This window comes from Aegilops tauschii, chromosome 7 (genome assembly GCF_002575655.3).
Source record: "Aegilops tauschii subsp. strangulata cultivar AL8/78 chromosome 7, Aet v6.0, whole genome shotgun sequence".
Classification (NCBI taxonomy): Eukaryota; Viridiplantae; Streptophyta; class Magnoliopsida; order Poales; family Poaceae; genus Aegilops; species Aegilops tauschii.
The window spans coordinates 638,594,699-638,613,227 of NC_053041.3; the positions used below are offsets into that span (position 1 = coordinate 638,594,699).

The 18,529-nt window shown below is 40.9% G+C and overlaps 1 protein-coding gene across 1 annotated transcript; it reads left to right on the plus strand.

Annotated features, from left to right (window-relative positions):
- Nucleotides 1-4,160: 4,160 nt before the first annotated feature.
- On the plus strand, nucleotides 4,161-4,982 carry LOC109767587 (uncharacterized). Its single transcript, XM_020326333.1, has one exon. The coding sequence runs from the start codon at nucleotides 4,161-4,163 to the stop codon at nucleotides 4,980-4,982; it is 822 nt and encodes a 273-aa protein (XP_020181922.1).
- Nucleotides 4,983-18,529: the final 13,547 nt, after the last annotated feature.

Genomic DNA, 18,529 nt, shown 5'->3' on the forward strand with positions numbered 1-18,529 from the left:
GATCGGAGAAGATCCTATGGCTGGGTTATAACGTGGCCTACTACTTTGGATAAGTTAGGCAGGCTGTGCGCTGGGGTGCGCACTGCACTGTGTTGCACGCTAAGTGTTAGCTAGGAAATAGGTCGTGTTGGTTTCGGGTGGGGTAGGTAAGGTTTTGATTCTCATTTCTATTTATTTTTCCTTTTTTGAATTTAAATTTGATTTAAAAAACAATTTCGTTCAAATATTTTGGGGAAAATTCTACATCGGTCCGTTTAATATTTACAGCTTAGAGAAATTTATTTCCATGATAACTTCTAAATAAAAAAATTGTAAAATTATTTTGGGATATTATAAAATATTCTAGAAAAGTTTTAGGGTCCAAATAAATAAAAAATTAAATTTTTAGGCTTTCAATATTTCCTCATAAATCTCTAGGTCATATGGAATATATTTTCTAGCCCAATCTGAAATAAAGATTACACATTTTTTTAAGCTCAATTTCGCATTGTATATATTCCCTAAAAATAATTTTAGGGTTCTAACTAATTCCAGAAAAGTTTTCATCCGTAAAGGACAATCAATTCAAATCAATTCCTGGTGAAAACCAGCTAGGCTCAAGCACTACAAGAAAATTTGCAAAAAATAATAATTAACCACAGTTTAGCTGTTCACATTCCAAAATAGGAATTTCTTTGGGTTGTGACATCGGAAACATGGGCCTCACCTCGACAGCCCATCCCACGCTCTGCTGCAGGGCTATTTCCAATAGCGGGGGACAGGGAAGAGGTTGGAAGGGGGAGACTGAGGGGTGGCGGCGACGAACGTGCACTTTAATGGGCTGGATGGCGTTGTACCGGATGGAATGTCTTTGATTGGATGGGGGCTGTTTTTCCATGGTGGCCATTTTTTCAGCCTTTTGCTGTATGACCCACCAGTCATTGTATATTGACTTCCCTGAAAAAAAAGTATATAGTGACTACCCATTGCCTGTTGATAACATGGCAAAGTGGTGGGTCCCAAACTGTCAAATGAGTCTCCTTATCACCATGTCTGATGTGTCGAAGTGATGGATCCCACAGAGGTGGAAATGGGTTTCAGAATACGACAACTTGCCAAGACAGGCCACAGGGGCATATAGCTATTTTCTTCGCAAACGATAGTGGCACATACTGAACCCGTGAAGTTCAAGTGAAAATCATCGAATATATGAAATTGTTTGTGGCACAAAACAAATTTTTTTATATATATGTATGGGTGGGGATATCTGCCGCGTGATCCCAAAAAAATGATCAACGAACCATGGTTCACAATCACTAGGAAGCAGATCGTGCAGCTATATTGGCCGACACCCGGGCATTTCCTTCGATTCAGTCATTCAGCTGCACGAGTGACCTTCCGAAGCAGTAGTAGCTACTAATTAAGATTAATGTGATCCAAATCGTTGTTATAATATAACATAAACAAAAGTCGGTGCATGCGTGCACAAACCAGCTGATGAGCCTTAGGTAGCTGCTACCAGACGGCAGGTACGTAGTTGGATAAGAATTACTGGAAGACGATGACAACCCATTCGTGTGCAGCATGCATTATGATCGGCAGTTTCGAATCAATCAATACAATCATGTGGATAGACCATGGAAGAAGTTATACAACGCAATGTCGAATCATGCGGCTTACTCGCTACCATGTGCACGTCCTGTGTGTAAAAAGCTGAAGGCTGCAAGCAATGTAAACGGCGACGACGTATGGAATCTCTCATGTCTCCCAACTTGCAACTCAAAGAGGGACAAAATCAAACACACGCCCGGATCCGATTGTTGCGAGGTGCCATCGAATCATCCATCGATCTAAGTGGTCTCACCAGCCGCGTGTCCGGTTAGTAGTAGCTACTGCACCAAGATAATCGTGCCCGCATGTGCGGATCGATCTGGAAGGCGAAACGTTCCATAGCACGATTGGCACATAGTTGACAATCACCTGGTCAGCCGTCCATCCAACGGTAGATCGTTGTTGTCAGTCTGTGCTCTGCTGTGTGTACTGCATAATGCGCAGTGAGTTAGCCTATATGCCTGTATGTCTCGACCTGACGGTTTTAGGGCTCCAACACGAACCTTTAATTTAGGTTCGACCGGTTTGGACGTCTGAAAATCCTTTGGCCGGTCGCGAATCGAGGGGCGATTTTGGGAAGTTCGGGCATCCACCATTTTGGTCTCCGATGACACAATCCCACCCAAAATAGGCTAGCTCTAGAACCGTTGAACATGTCGAGTCAGAGCGCCACGTTAAAATCACGGCGGAGGTCCACGCCACAGATGACAGTTGCCAGGCCCGCATTGTGGTGTACTAACCTCTGAGCTCTCTGGACCCGAGCTAGAAGGAGGAGTAGATGGATGAGGAGGAGGCGACACCATGGCGTTGGCGGTGGTCCAGGAGGAGGAGGTGATAGTCCTTCATGCCATGGCCAGCGGGCCAGACGGCCAATTCTCCATGACAAAGTCAGAGGAGCAAGTCTGCGTTGTGCTACGGGACGAGCACCGCGCAGCCATGACTCAATTGGAGGCGGAGCAAGCGGATGTCGCTGCCAATGCATTGCTCCTCGCGGACCTTGAACTCGTCGACGTGAACCGGGCGGTCTATCCATCCGTGAAGCACCGGCACGGTGGACCATGAGCGCCGTCAGCTCCATGTCAACGACGCACGGCGCACTTGACTTTTCAAGAAGCTCGAGAATGAGGACAAGGACGAGAAGGATCAACGCGATGACGATGCCAAAAAGACACACATCGGCGGTTCCTGTGGGTATGCGCCAGCAGCCAGCGACGACAAGGCCGGCGGCTCCGTTGCCAGTGTCATCGACCTCACCTCTCATGGGGAGGAGTAGGTTTTAGAGTAGTTTTTAGTTATTTTAGAGAGATTTTACATTGTACTAGGAACGTGTGTGTTGCCATGGCTGTCAAATTTTATTATTTCAATAATTTGGTAGCCCGGGTCTTGCATGATAAGTAAATTAATATGAATGAGCGGCGTATGTGATGGTGTGGTGAAATGTGATGTGCAATCAAATGATGTAAGCCCACATTATTAGAAAAAAGCAAGTTAAATTAAGATGGAGTTTATGTAGTGCTGCAAAAGGTAAGTAAATTATTTTGATTGAGCGACGTGTTTGGAAGGTGTGGTCAAATATGACATGATGGAAAAAACCAGTTGGAAGAAAATTTAGATGAAGGACAAGGTGGGAGAGGAAAAAACGGTAGACAGAGTTCTGTCTGGTAGAAAAAGAAATACTATTTACTTTTAAGTAGTAGAAAGCAAATCTAGTACTCCCTTCGTGAAGTGTTTCGGTGCCCAGGCTCATCTGTACCCGGTCAGAAAAAAATCACAAAAAGTTCAAAAAGATTCAAACAAAATTGCATGGTAGAAAATTTAGTGCGTGAGGTCCGCTTCAATTTTCAAATCACCTGGACATCTGAAAAGCTCTCGGCCAAAAAGACAAATCGGGTCTGAACAGTGCATGAACAGTAAAAAAATACAGACTCCGAATTTGTCTTTTTTATCGAGAGTTACTCAGATGTCCAAATGATTTGAAAATTGAAGCGGACCACACGCATCAAATTATCTACCATGCAAAAACAATTGGAATTTTTTGAATTTTTCTAATATTTGTTTTGATTCTTTTCGTCAGCACGGGAGCACATGAGCTTGGGCTCAGAAGCGGATTTTCGTTTAGATCACTACTTTACAGAGATAACTAGTACTATGAATGCATAGCTCACTCCGCCTTGTTCAAAGGGTAGTATTGGATGGCTGGCCCTTAATGCGTTGGCTACTCCAATCATATGTCCGTCGGTGGAGGCGCCAGCAGTGATGCATCTTGACCGGGCGTGCGTGCGTGCATCGCTCCCCAACATGACAGCGAGCTAAGGCACACAGCATACCATCCATCGCCGCCGTTGCCTTGAGTTTTGACTAACGCGGCGAGTCCTCCTCCTCCTCGTGCTTCTGCTGCGCACCCACACGTGCAACCACCGCTTTCCAAGCTAACCCGGCATGCCTGCCTCCTACCTACTGCATATATACAACATCGATCATCTCCTCCATCACACTGCATATATACCACATCTCACACGTCTAGCAGCAGCAACAACAACAAGCTCAAGAAGAAGCAACAGCTAGCTAGAATGGCTCTCAACTTCGGCCGCTCCATTTCTTTCCCTCTCACGCCGGCGAGGTCCTTCTCAAAGCCCCGCCACGTCCGCTCCGTCAGCCTCCCCGGCACCACCTCCTCCCACCCGCTCCTCGCCAACCTCCACGCCCACATCGCCGCCCTCCGTTCCTGGATCCAGCAAGATCCTTCCTCCTCCCTCCCGGCCGGCCTCGCCGCCATCCAGGAGCTCCACTCCTCCCTCGCCGACCTCCTCCTCCTCCCGGAGTCCGGGGCCGCGCTTCGGTGCCCTGCCAGCAACGCCGCCGACCGCCTCCTCGACGCATTCCTCCTCCTCGCCGACGCGCACCAGGGCTTCCAGGAGTGCCTCCTGTCCCTCAGGCACGCCGCCACTGAGTCCCGCGCCGCGTTGCGCAGGGGCGACACCGGGAGGCTCGCGTCCGCTGCCCGGTCCCAGCGTCGAGCAGAGAAGGAGCTCGCCCGCCTCGCTGCGTCCATCTTCTCCAAGAGGAACCTGGTGGCCATTAGCGGCGAGGAGGCCGAAATGGCCTACGCGCTCGTCGAGGCGGCGGCTGCCAGCGCCATGGCCTCTGCAGCCGTGTTCTCAGCCGCTGCGTCTATGTCGTCCGCGGCGTCGTCTTCCAAGAAGACGGCCACGTTTATTCCCGCCTTCGCCAGGAGGACCGTCACCACGCCGGAGACTGCCGAGGCGACCGTGGAGAGGCTGCACGCGCTGGAGCAGTGCTTCGACGAGTGCGACGGGGCTTGCGACATGGTGTTCAGGAGCGTGGTGCAGACCAGAGTTTCACTGCTCAACATCATGACGCCTACCATCTAGCTAGACATGTGTACAAAGAAAAGAAGCTTAATTAGTTAGGCCATGTGTACATAATATACAGACAAAAAATCAATACAGAGAAGAGGATTTTGCTACAGCTCACATGTTCAGAGTTTAGTTTGACAACATAGTACAAGGTGTCTTCAATTTCTCATTCTGACATTCACAGATGCAGCTAGCTAGTGCAAAGCAATGGAATAATTTGTCCTAATATGGAACTGATGCAAAAACTGTCAGCATTGTGTGAGTCGTTTGTTGTTTCGTGGAGCTTACCTTGTGCTAACCATATGGGTGACCATAATGATAAGCACTCTGTTCAAATTTTCTTCACTTTGATGGAACATTTCTTCGTTATAAATTTCTAGTTCCAACTCATCTAAGACACCCGAAGTCTATCAAAGCCGAATGACCATACAAGGTTAGCTATACTTCGATGAGCATATATGCATACACTTATCTATTTCATTTGTATAATTGTGAGCAAAAATTCTCCAAGCTATTGTGAAGCAGATTCACCAAATTAGCAACGCCGACTTCCAAGCATGTTCAACCCCTAATTATCCTAATTTACTCACACCTCTATTCTTTTGGTCTCATGTAAGTCGAACAACTATAATATGCAACTTGATCACACATCACACCCTCAAACCAAACAAATTAATTAGTCCAAGAAGGGGTAAAATCGATACAACCCCTATATGTTTTTTTACCGCATCGTCAATATAGTCCATCTGTTTCGCTTAATTTGACTTTGAAATCGCAGCTAATCAACAATGTCAGAGGGGACACTAGGAATCTCGACACCAAAGCTAGCCAGTCTAGCAGCTCTAGTCATTCTAGGTTGATCTAGAGTCTACCTAGCCTTCCCTGATCTAGGCGCAAACATGTACAAACATGGCTATAACACGGTTTTCTGATAATGATTAATAAAGAGGATGTATCAACTGTTTCCTTAAATCACAATTAGATCACAATATGTGCCACTTGAGCTGTCACAGCCAGAAAGATATGTACTTATTACTTACCAATATAAATTGTACATGATTTAATATATGAGTATAACAGAGTTGAACAGATACCAGAAAGGGAGAAACAGTTCGGTTTTGCGCATGTCTATAGCATTGCTTCATTAATTCTATACACTGATTTCTGAATTTATTTTCAGTTAATTATATAAGCATGTTTTACAGAGTATATAATGAACGATGAGGTTGTTTCGCTTCTTAGACTTGCTTGATCTAATCTTCTACTTCTTGCCAATATGGTACTGATCATATATAAGTTTGTGCTGAATAATTTGGGCCGATATTCATATGTGTTTGGTACTACTAATTAATCCACATCAGCCAGTGAACTTCGTCAAAACCCTTTATAATTAGTACATAGTTATGTACTGATTACAACGAATTTAAACTTTTTTTACCACATATTGAACCCCAATGATGAATTTTCGCTAGGCCTTTGTCAGCCAGACAACCACTACTCTTCTTCGCTATCAAAGTTAGTTTGGACTGAAATTAAAACAATTAAATGTGCAACTTACATCCTTCTCAAACTAAACAAAACCCAAGAGGGCTTCGTGATCCATCTATGGACCTGGCCGCTGTTTTGATTAACATGCCGCCACGTTCTTATGCAGCTACAAATCAGCACTGTCAAGTGCGGCACTTGGAATCTAAATATCAAAGCTACACACTGGTCTATGGTCTAGCCTTACCACTAGTGTTGGTTTACTTAATCCAAGTGACAGAGTCAAAGTCTATCAGTTTGTAGTCTTTGCTGGTTTGATCTACGGTCTACCTAGCTTACCCCGGCCTGATCTAGGCATTTTTTCTGTCACTAATAAACTGCATCAAAGTATGTACTACCTATGACCTTGTTTATTGGTTCCCTTTGTATTTTGCGCCAAATTTTGACCGTAGATTTAACTAACAAATGTTAATGCTTGTCACAAAAAATTTCATCGTTGAATTCGTATTTGAATATAGTTTCCGATGATATTATTTTTGCTACATATAACTTATATTTTATTAGCTAAAAACATGGTAAAAAATGACCATAAATACTAGGAGACTAATAAACCAGGACGGAGTAGTATGTACCAGTTGAGCTGTGACAACCACAAGTCCACAGCGACATGGACTTATTATTGCATGCAAATATCAACTCTACATGTAAAAAGAGAGGGCACACAATTTGGTTTTGAATGTTTGTGTAGTTTTAATTGACCAAATGACATAAGTATAGCTAATTTGGGACAGTGTAAACTCAGGATTGTCCAATCGTGCATACGGTTCATCACTGTTTGACTAGCTTGGACATAGACAAGACAATAATATGTACATTTCTTGGTAAGATGGTGTTGTATGTGTGATGGACATTGTACTTAATTATTTTATTTTTATTTTTATGTTTGCCAATCCTCTCCTAGCGATGAATGATAGATCGCCTATCCATCAGGTGATGCCTCCATTTAGGGATTCGGATTTGCATCGTCTTTCGTGGCAGTCTCAACCGGTGAGGACTGAGGAGAAAGTCCAATGGTTTTCACCCCCCGACAGCATACGTTCTCAATTTAGACAAATTCATCCAAGGTGAAAGACTATCTCAATAGATCTATTGACTGGCCGTGGGCCGTTTCGCCCTAATAGTGTCGGTCGCTAGGGTCTTACAGCTAATCAACACCATCAAGCTCGAAACTTGGAATTAATCTTAAATAGCATCCAAGCTCTAGCCTGATTAGCTAGATAGTTGCTATAGTTAATTGTGTCCAAGTGATCAAGTTGGGGCATGCACTTGCCTAGCTCTCTGATCTAGGCTCTCAAGCATTTTAGTGGTAGTACTAGCTAGCTAATTGAGCTAGTTAATGAACACAACTAGATATGCTAATTAACCACCAGTGGATCAAACTAAGCATGTGGTACTATGAATATAGTAGTACTAGCTAAGTTACCCAATGAACCCAGTTGCTCAGCTAATCATTCACCTCGCAAGTGAATCAACCTAAGCATGTACTATGAATGTGCCTCAATGGAGATCGGTTGGGTTGTCACAGCCATGAGATTTGCACTTGCACACGCATAGCTAGCTTGGGGACCTGTCATGTCTCATCGCCGTGGTCATTGTGAGGCCGGATGGTCGAGCAATGTAGCCATGATCTGATCCACAGGAGACAGGCTGTTCGAGTGTGGATCTGACAAACAAAATGCAGCGAGTAGGTCAGCTACCTCCATTTCCATGGCTTGTAAAGTTGTAAGCTTCCCTTGGCAATTCCCTAGGCACACAAATGTACCAATCCTTGAGCGATTTGCAAATCAAACAGAGATTTCCTGCAAAAAGTAGAGAGATTCTCTCGTGCTCACAATTATACTAACCGTCGTCATCGTCCGGCAGGCGGCAGCCGCGGCATCCGTAGATAGCATGGTGCCCGCCAAGCATGTCCTACGTTGTCTTCAATAAAGTCTCCCAGATGCCCCGACTTGGTTGGATCAGGTATGTTAAATAATGCAATGGTAGTTGTGTAGAAATAATACAATGGTAGTTTTGAATCGGATGATGCCTAGAAGTCCACGTGGAACCCATCATCCCTGTCAACGGTCATCCTTAAAGCCAGTGATGTAACGATGTGAGCCGACGTTAGGAAGCTCATCGTCCCTGTCAACAGTCATATTCTTAGTCGGCACTTTCCTATTTGGCGCATATGTTGCTTCCGGCGGGCCCATGTAACGGAAAGACACCGGGTGGTTATTTTTTGTTCTGGGAATATTGCAGAATGTTTATTTGCCTGGTTATTTGTTTCTTTTCATGTTTTTAATCTAGTTCATCAGTTTTTTATTTTTTTTATTTCTAAATTAGCACAAATATGTTATTATTGTTTCAAAATTTGTGCTTTAATTTGAAAGTCGTGAACATTTTATGAAATCCATAAACATTTTTTCAAATTCGAGAATTTTGTAAAGATCCATCCACTTTTGTGAAATTCATGAAGTTTTTCTTAATTCGGCAAAAAAAATCAAGAACATTTTAAACAAATATGTGGACATGTATTAAACCTATGATTTTGTTTTTTAATTCTACTAAGATTTTTTAAATCTATGAACTTATTTTCAAATTGATGAACAATTTTTAATCCATGAAAATTTTCTCAAATTCGCAAATTAAATTGTGAACATTCTATGATTTCACCAAGTTTTTAAAAATTAATACCTCTGACCATAATAAGTGTCGTAGTTTTGAACTAAGATTGAAGAAACCTCTTCAATACGAGGGAGTAGAAAAAATTGGCTGGTTTTTTTTCTAAGAGTGAAGGATGCGAGAAATGAAATACACAAATCGAGCGGCAGCGAGTGAGCGCGCGCCGAGTCAGCAGGAGTCGATTGACCAATTTACTGGGTTGGGCCCATGAGGGAGACGCCCTCTGCGTTCTTGCGCAACTTGGCGCGTTTAACACTTAAGAGGTGCTCCCCTCTGAGTCCACATTCTCTAAATTTGTCTGTGACTAATTAAGGAAGCTATGCGATGAGCCATCTAAACATTAGTATTGGCAACAAAATGTTTTCTTGGAAAGGTTTTTTCAGGTTCAACTAAATGTGTTGATACAAACTATATAAAGTTAGCAATTGGTTTGAGGGTAGTTGTAGCATCGGGGCACCAGAGATGAAACTCCAGATTCGACGACATGTGTGTCTCGTTAAAGCGGATCTTTCTTTCAATACAAGGTTTTCGTTGCATATGGTGACCCTGATGACTGCCAATTTTGAAGTGCAGCGAGTTTAGACTTTAGAACATGTTGTGTGTGTGGGTGGGGGGGTCGGGGTGGCCGTGGTGTGTGACCATCTGGGTTGTAGTCCGTATTTCTACAGGAAAAGGTCATGTAATTACTATATACCTAAATCCCAGCAAAACAAATTACTCTATACCTAAATATTGGTGACTCAATTTACTAAATTAATTATAGCACTAACCTATACATTCTAATTTTCATGTATTTCTACATGATAGTTCATGCTATCTAAAAGTTGACCTGGGACCACCATTTGAATTTTTTACCCGTTCATACAGTTGCATACTAAGTTAGTTCATGTTACCAAGGGCGGTCATGTAGTCACTCTTGAATCTTCTATTGGGATACTTATTGATAAATTTAGTAAAGTAAAGTTTAGTGAATTAATGCATGAGAGAACATAATAGTGTATATTATTCTCTCATGATGAAGTTCAAGCCCAACGAAGGCCACTGAAACTATAAACCTTCCTTTTATATGTATAACTTGCACATAAATATGTATATCTAAGGCACCACTTAACCTATATAGGAAACATAATAATAATGTATTATAGGAAAACAAGTGTACTTGATCTATAAACTTGCCCTATTATTTTACTTAATTTTCTATTATAATAATTATATTGTATTTGGTAACCATTAAATATCTTTAAATAGAGTCAAAATCATAGCATGCATTGTGTATAAGTTATGATTTCTTACAATGATTCTTTAGTTTGTGTAGACACTATTTGGTTTAACTTACTCCGGTGATTTTGCTGTGTCCAAAATTTGTTCAAAAATTGATTTAAATATTGTTTTTGATGTAGGAGGGGTATTTATCAAGCTGTCAATGTTTAACTCTTACATGCCTGCCCGTCGATAATTATTTTATTAATGAAGATGCCAATCACATATTTGTTTTTCTCCTCTCAAACATGTAACCTTGTATATCTTTGTAGAAAACTCCAATTCCAAAGGAACACAAGTTTGTGATCTCATACCAACCATTCCGATCTAATATTTCCCATAAAATCATAGATAAAACACATATCCCTTGAAAAAGATTTTAAAAATTAAATTCAGTCAAGAGGCAACAAAAGATTATTACTACAAGAATAATAATCTCACTTGCATACAAAATTAAAACATGTTTCTATTGACAAACATATAGAACATAGAACCATGCCACCTTCCGTAATAAATTGGAAAGGATTATATCTTCATATGCTTCTAAGATACGAATATAGTGCATCAATTCAACATAAAGCACAATATGCATGCTTGTATAAACCACATACAAGGTTAGATATACTTCGATGAACATGATACACTTATCTTTTTTTTTGTGAGTAACATGCATAGACTTATCTAACTATTTCATTTGTACAATTCTGAGTAAAAATCTCATTGTGAAGCAAATTCACCAAATTAGCAGGCAGACTTACAAATATGTTCAACCGCTAATTAATCCTTATTTACTCACACCTCTATTCTTGTGGTCTCCCATAAATCAAAATTTATAGTGTACAACTTGATCACACATTCGCACCCTCAAACCAAACGAACTAATTAGTCAAAGAAGGGGCAAACATGATACAACGACTGTATGTTTTTTGACCACAGTGTCATGGATCTGTTTCTCTTAATTGACTTTGGAATTGCTGCTAATCAACAAGTTCGGACGGAACACTAGGAATCTTAACACCAAAGTGAGTCGGTCTAGCAGCTCTAATCATGCTAGTTTGATCTAGAGTCTACCTAGCTTTCCCTGATCTAGCTGCAGACATGTACAATCTAATGTGTCGTTAACAAATCACAATTGTGTCAGAAATTCAGAATATGTGTCGATTGAGCTATCACAGCCAAAAAGATAGCACGGGAATATATTAGCTCTAGTTATGAACAGAGAACAAATAGATTTGTACAAAAAGGAAAAATTTTGGTTTGGACATTGGCACTAATATGTACAATTCTTGCTAACATGATAATGATAATATTGTAACACATGATGAACACTGTGCTGAATAGTTTGAAATGGGTCAACATTAACAGTAAATAATCTGAATCAACCACCAGTTCTTCTTCTCTATGAAAGTTACTTTGGACTGAAATTAAAACAATTAAACGTCAAACTTACATCCTTCTCAAACTAAACTAAACCCAAGAGGGCTTCGTGATCCATCTATTGACCTGGCCGTTGTTTGGATTAACATGCCGCCGCGTTCTTATGTAGCTACTAATAAGCATTGTCAAATGCGACACTTGGAATCTAAACAGCAAGGCTACACACTGGCCTAAGGTCTAGCCTTGCCACTAGTTGTTGGTTTACTTGATCCAAATGACAGGGTCAAAGTCTAGCAGTTTGTAGTCTTTGCTAGTTTGATCTACGGTCTACCTAGCTTACCCCGACATGATCTAGGCGGTTTTCTGTGTACCAGTGGAGCTATAACAACCGCAAGTCCACAAAGACATTGACTTATTATTGCACGCAAATATCAACTCTACAAGTAAAAAAGAGGGGAAACAAATTAGTTTTGAATACATTTGTAGTTTTACTTAATCAAATGACACAAGTATAATTAATTTGTAATAATGCAAACTAAGGATTGTCCAATCGTGCATACGGTTCATCACTGTTTGACTAGCTAGGACATGGACAAGATAATAATTTGTGCACTTCTTGGTAGGGTTCTGTATGTGTGATGGAGATTGTACTTACTTTTTTTGCCAATCCTCTCCTAGCGATATGCCTATCGATGAAGTGATGCCACCATTTAGGGATTCCACTTTACATCATCTTTGGCTACGGTTTCAACCGGTGAGGACCAAGTCCATGGTTTTGACCCCCGACAACATAGGTTCTCCATTAGGCAAATTTATCCAAGAAAGGTGAAAGACTTTCTCAATCGATCTATTGACTGGTCATACGGCGTCTCGCCTAATATTGTCGGCTATCTAGGGTCTTACAGCTAATCAACACTGTCAAGCTCGATACTAGGAAATAACCTAAACAACATGACAAGCACTACAATTCTAAGCTATAGCCTTGCTAGATAGGTAGTTGTTCTAGTTAATTGTAGCTAAGTGATCAAATTGGGGCATGCACTTGGCTAGCTCTCCGATCTAGGCTCTCCAGCAGCGTACTAGTGGTAGTAGTACTAGCTAGCTAATTGAGCTAGTTAATGAACCCAAGTTGCTTTGTTAATTAATCACAATTGGGTCAAATTAAGCATGTCCTCCCCGCAAAAAAAAATTTAGCATGTCCTATGAATGTAGTACTAGCTAAGGTAGCTAATGAGCTCAAGTTGTTCAGTTCATTAATCGCAAGTGGATCAAGCCAAGCATGTACTATGAATGTGCATCAATGGAACGGTTGGGTTGTCACGGCCACGAGATTTGCGCTAGCACATGCATGGCTAGCTTGGGGACCTGTCATGTCTCATCGCCGTCGGCATTGCGAGGCCGGAAGGTCGAGTGATGTAGCCGTGATCTGATCCACAGGAGACGGGTTGTTCGAGTGACAAACAAAATGCAGCGAGTAGGTCAGCTACCTCCACGTAATGCTTCCCTTGGCACACAAATGTAACAATCCTTAGCGATTTGCAAATCAAAGAGAGATTTCCCGCCAAAAAAAGAAAGAAAAATGATTCTCTCATGCTCACTACTAACTGTTGTTATTGTCCGGCAGCCGCGGCATCCGAAGCTAGAATGGTGCCCGCCAAGCATGTCCTACGTTGTCTTCAATAAAGTCTCCCAGATGCCCTGACTTGGTTTGTATCATGTCTGTCCTATGTAGAAATAATGCAATGGTAGATTCCAATCGGATGGTGCCTAGAAGTCCACGTGGAACCCATTGTCCCTGTCAACTGTCATCCTCAAAGCCGGAGGTGTAACCATGTGGTACTTTCCTATTCGGCGCATATGCTACTTCTGGACAGCCCATGAAACGGAAAGACACCGGGTGGTTATTTTTGGCTTTGGGAATATTGCAGAATGTTCCTTTGTCCTTTTTTATTTTTCCTATTTTTAATCTAGTTCGTCAGTTTTTCTTTTTCTTTCTTTTTTTCTTTTTTTTCTAAATTTGCAAACAAGAATTATTAATATGTTTTTTTCAAATTTGTGATTTGATTTTAAATTCGTGATTTTATGAAATCCATGAAAATATTTTTCAAATTTGTGAATATTCTTAGAATTCATAAAAAAAATCCCTTCACTTTTTTTGAAAGTCATGAACTTTTTCCAAATTTGGCAAACTTTTTCAAATTTCAGGAACAATAAACAAATCCATGGATATGTTTTAACTTGTGAACATTTTTTTAATTCTTCAGATCCATGAAATTGTTTTAAAATTCATGAAAAAAAATAATCTGTGAACATTTTCTCAAATTTGCAAACTCTTTTTTAATCGTTGAGCATTCTATGATTTCACCAAGTTTTTAAAAACTAATATAAAAAACGGCTGGTTTTTTCCAAGAGTGGCGGGCGGGAGAAATAAAAACACAAATCGAGCAGCAGCGAGCAAGCAGGAGTCGAGTGACCAATTTACAGGGTTGGGCCCATGTGGGAGATGCCCTTTGCGTTGTTGCGCAAGCTGGTGCATTTAGCGCTAAAGAGGCGCTCCCATCTGAGTCAGCCACATTTGTAAATTTGTCCGTGAAGAATTAAGGAAGCAACCTTGTCTATGTGATGAACATTCAAGTGTTCTAGCCATCTAAACATTATTAATGACAAAAAATTGTAGTCTTGGAAAGTTTCTTCAAGTTCAACAAAATGTGTTGATGCCAACTATATTAAGTTAGCAATTGGTTCGAGGTTAGTTGTACCCTCGGGCCACTAGAGATCAAACTCCAGATTCGACGACATGTGTTTGTCTTGTGAACGCGGACCTTTCTTTCAATACAGGGCAACGTTTTTGTCGCATATGGTGACCATGATGACTTGCCAATTTTGATGCTCGGCAATTTTACTCTTCAAAACATCATGTGTGTGGGGGGGAGGGGGCATGGTGTGTGTGTGTGTGTGAGCATCTGCATTGTACTCGGTATTTGTACCCAAAAAGTCATGTAATTACTATATATATATTGGCGACTCAATTTACTAAATTAATTATAACACTAACCTACACGTTCTAATTTGCATGTCTTTCTACGTGATAATTCATAACATCTAAAAGTTTACCTGGGACCACCGTTTGAAATGGTTACCGGTTCATACCATTGCATACTAAGTTAGTTTGTGTTACTAAGGGCGGTCATGCAGTCACTCTTGAATCTTCTATTGAGATACTTATTGATAAATTTAGTAAACTAAATTTTAGTGAAAATAATACATAAGAGCACATGATAGTATATATTATTCTCTCATGATGAAGTTCAAGCCCAACGAAGGCCACAGGAACTATAAACCTTCCTTTTATATGAATAATTTACACACAAATATGTATATCTAAGGCACCACTCATCCTATATAAGCAACATAATAATAAGCTTATTATGGGGAAACTAGTGTACTTGATTTATAAACTTGCCCTATTCTTTTACTTAATTTTCTATTATAATAATTATATTGTGTTTTGTAACCAATAAATCATAGCATATATTGTGTATAAGTTATGATTCATTAGAATGATTCCTTAGTTTGTGTAGCCATTACTAGATTAACTTACTCTAGTGACTTTGTTGTGTCCAAAATTTGTTCAAAGTTTGATTTAAATATAGTTTTTGATGTGGAAGGGGTAGTTATCAAGTTGTTAATGATTAATTTGTACCTGCCTATCCGTGGATAGTTACTTTATTGACGGGTATGTCAATGTCATATGAGTTATCTTCTTCTACAAACGTGTACTGTTTTACATAGTCAACTCCAATTCCAAATGAGTTATCTTCTTCTACAAACATGTACTGTTTTACATAATCAACTCCAATTCCAAAGAACGCAAATTTGTGGGCTCAAGCCAACCCTATTGAGAACATGTAGGCGTTCTGAGTAGATATATCATTGGCCATAAAACCATAGATAAATCATAAAACTCTGCGAAAAAGATGAAAATTTAAGTTCAATTAAGTGGCAACAAAAAAAGAGATTATTGCTACAAGCATAATAAGCTTATATGCGTACAAAATTTTCTGTTGAAAATTGTACATAATATAGAACCATGACACTTTTTTTAAAATCTGGAAATGAGTAAATTTTCATAAGCTTCTAAAATATGAATAAAGTGGAATAATCCAACATAAAGCACACATTATGTATGCTTATATAAACCCCATACAAGGTTAGCTATACTTCCATGAACATGCATACACTTATCTATTTTCTGGGTAATACGCATACTCTTATTTATTTATTTCATTTGTATAATTCTAAGAGAAAACCCTAATTATTACTCACACCTCTGTAACATGATCGCACATTCACATCCTCAAAGCAAACAAACTAATTAGCCCAAAGGTGGTATGTTTTTGAGTGTGATGTGGTAGACCTGCTTGCTTAATTGACTTTGGAATCGCTGCTAATCAACAAGTTCAAAAGAGACACTAGGAATCGTAACACCAAAGCAAGTCAGTCTAGAAGCTCTAATCTTGCTAGGTTGATCTGGAGTCTACCTAGCCTTCCCTGATCTGGGCGCAAGCATGTAAATACATGACTAAAACATAGTTTTCTGACACTAATTAGTAAACTGTATCAATTGTGTCGTTAACAAATCACAATTGTGTCAGAAATTTAGAATATGTATTGGTTGAGCTGTCACAGCCATAAAGAGTGCAATGAAATATATTAGCTCTAGTTACAAATGCAAAAGAAATTAATTTGTACATAGAGGGAAATGTTGGGTTTGGACAATGGTACTAATATGTACAATTCTAGACAACATGATACTGATCATATTGTAACATGTGATGAACATTGAACAATTTGAACTGGGTCAATAATCACAATAACTAATCTGAATCAATCTACTGAGTATGGACCTGGCCGTTGTTACAACTAATCGGCATTGTGATCAACCACGACACTTGTAATCTAAACAACAAGTCTAGGTCTAGCCTTTATAGTTGCTAATTAACTTGGTCCAAATGATTGAGTCAAAGTCTAACGTTTTGTAGTCTGTGCTAGTTTGATCTACGGTCTACCTAGGGGACCTGGCCTAGGTAGGAGGTTTTCTGACACTAATAAACTGGATCAAATTATGTCTATGCCAGTTGAGCTATTACACAGGTTCACAAAGACATGTACTTATCATTGCACACAAATATTAACTCTACATGTAAACATGAGAGGGAAAGAAAATTAGTTTTGCATATGTCTGTAGTTTTGCTCGATGAGGTGACACAATTATATATAATTTTTGGTACTCTAAATTCAGGATCGCGTGCATACCATTCATCACTGTTTGACTAGCTTTGATAGTGCCATTAGTGTGTACATTTGTTGGTAAGATGGTGATGTATGTGTAATGGACATTGTACTGAACAATTTCTACTAATCATCTCCTAGCTATGAGTTATAGATCAAGATATACCTACATCAAGGGAAGTGGCTTTGCATCGTCGGTGGCGGATTCAACCAGTGAGGACCAAGTCCGTGGTTTTCACCCCGGGCAACCTAAATTATCAACTTAGAAGAATTTCTTCAAAACGAGCGAACAAGACGTGTTCAATCGATATATTGACTACCGTACATCTTTTGCGGCGCTTAATAGTGTCGGTCGGCCTAGGGTATTACAGCCAATCAACACTGTCAATCTGACAATCTCGATAGTAGCAGTTAATCTAAACAGCACAACCAATACTACATCTAAGCTCTGTTCTTGCTAGTTAGGTAGTTGCTCTATTTAATTTTATCCAAGTGATCCAGTTGGGGCAGGCATTAGCTACTCCAACGATCAAGGCACTGTTAATCAAGTGGTGGTACTATCTAATCAAGCTAGTTATATCAACTCAAGTAGCTCCAATTAATTAATCGCAATTGGATCAAACTAAGCATGTCCTCTGAATGTAGTAGTGCTAGCTAAGCAAACTCATGTACTCATCAAGTTGCTCAGTTAATCAATCACAACTGGATGAAGCTATGCATGTACCATGAATGTATCCATGGATCGGTTGGGTTGTCACGGCCACGAGATTTGCAAATGCACACGCATGGCGAGCTTGGGGACCTGTCATGTTCCATCGCCGTGGACATTGTGAGGCCGGAAGGTCGAGCGATGTAGCCATGATCTGACCTATAGGAGACAGGCTGTTCAAGTGTGGATCGGACAAGCAAGACACAGCGAGTAGGTCAGCCACCTCCATGTCCATGGCTTGTAAGCTTCGCTGGGCACGCAAATGTACCCATCGTCGCCCGATTTGTGATCGGAGAGATTCGCTCGTGCCGATTATTATAGGTTAAGGGTCGTCGCCCCGTCGCCCGGCGGACCGGTCACCACCGGCAGCGCCGCGACATCCGTAGCTGGCATGGTGCCCGCCAGCATAGCAAGCATCTTCTCCTACGTTGTCGTCTTCACCAAAGTCGTCGTCCCTCCCATCTCTCCCTCTCGATCGATCTCAATTCAGATTCTCGATTCGGAGAGATCTGGATCATGCCATCACTTGGACCGTTGGCCTGAGATCGGACGACCTCCAGATGGCCACCTGGAGTCCCGGCCCCCCCTGCGTGTACAGAGGAGAGCAGAGCACCGTTCCTTCGCTGCAATGCGGCTGGCTGGCTGCATCTGCATGTGAGCCGTACGTAGCCGTGCGTGCACGCGTATGTACACCGTGTACAGTGGCTGGGCTGCA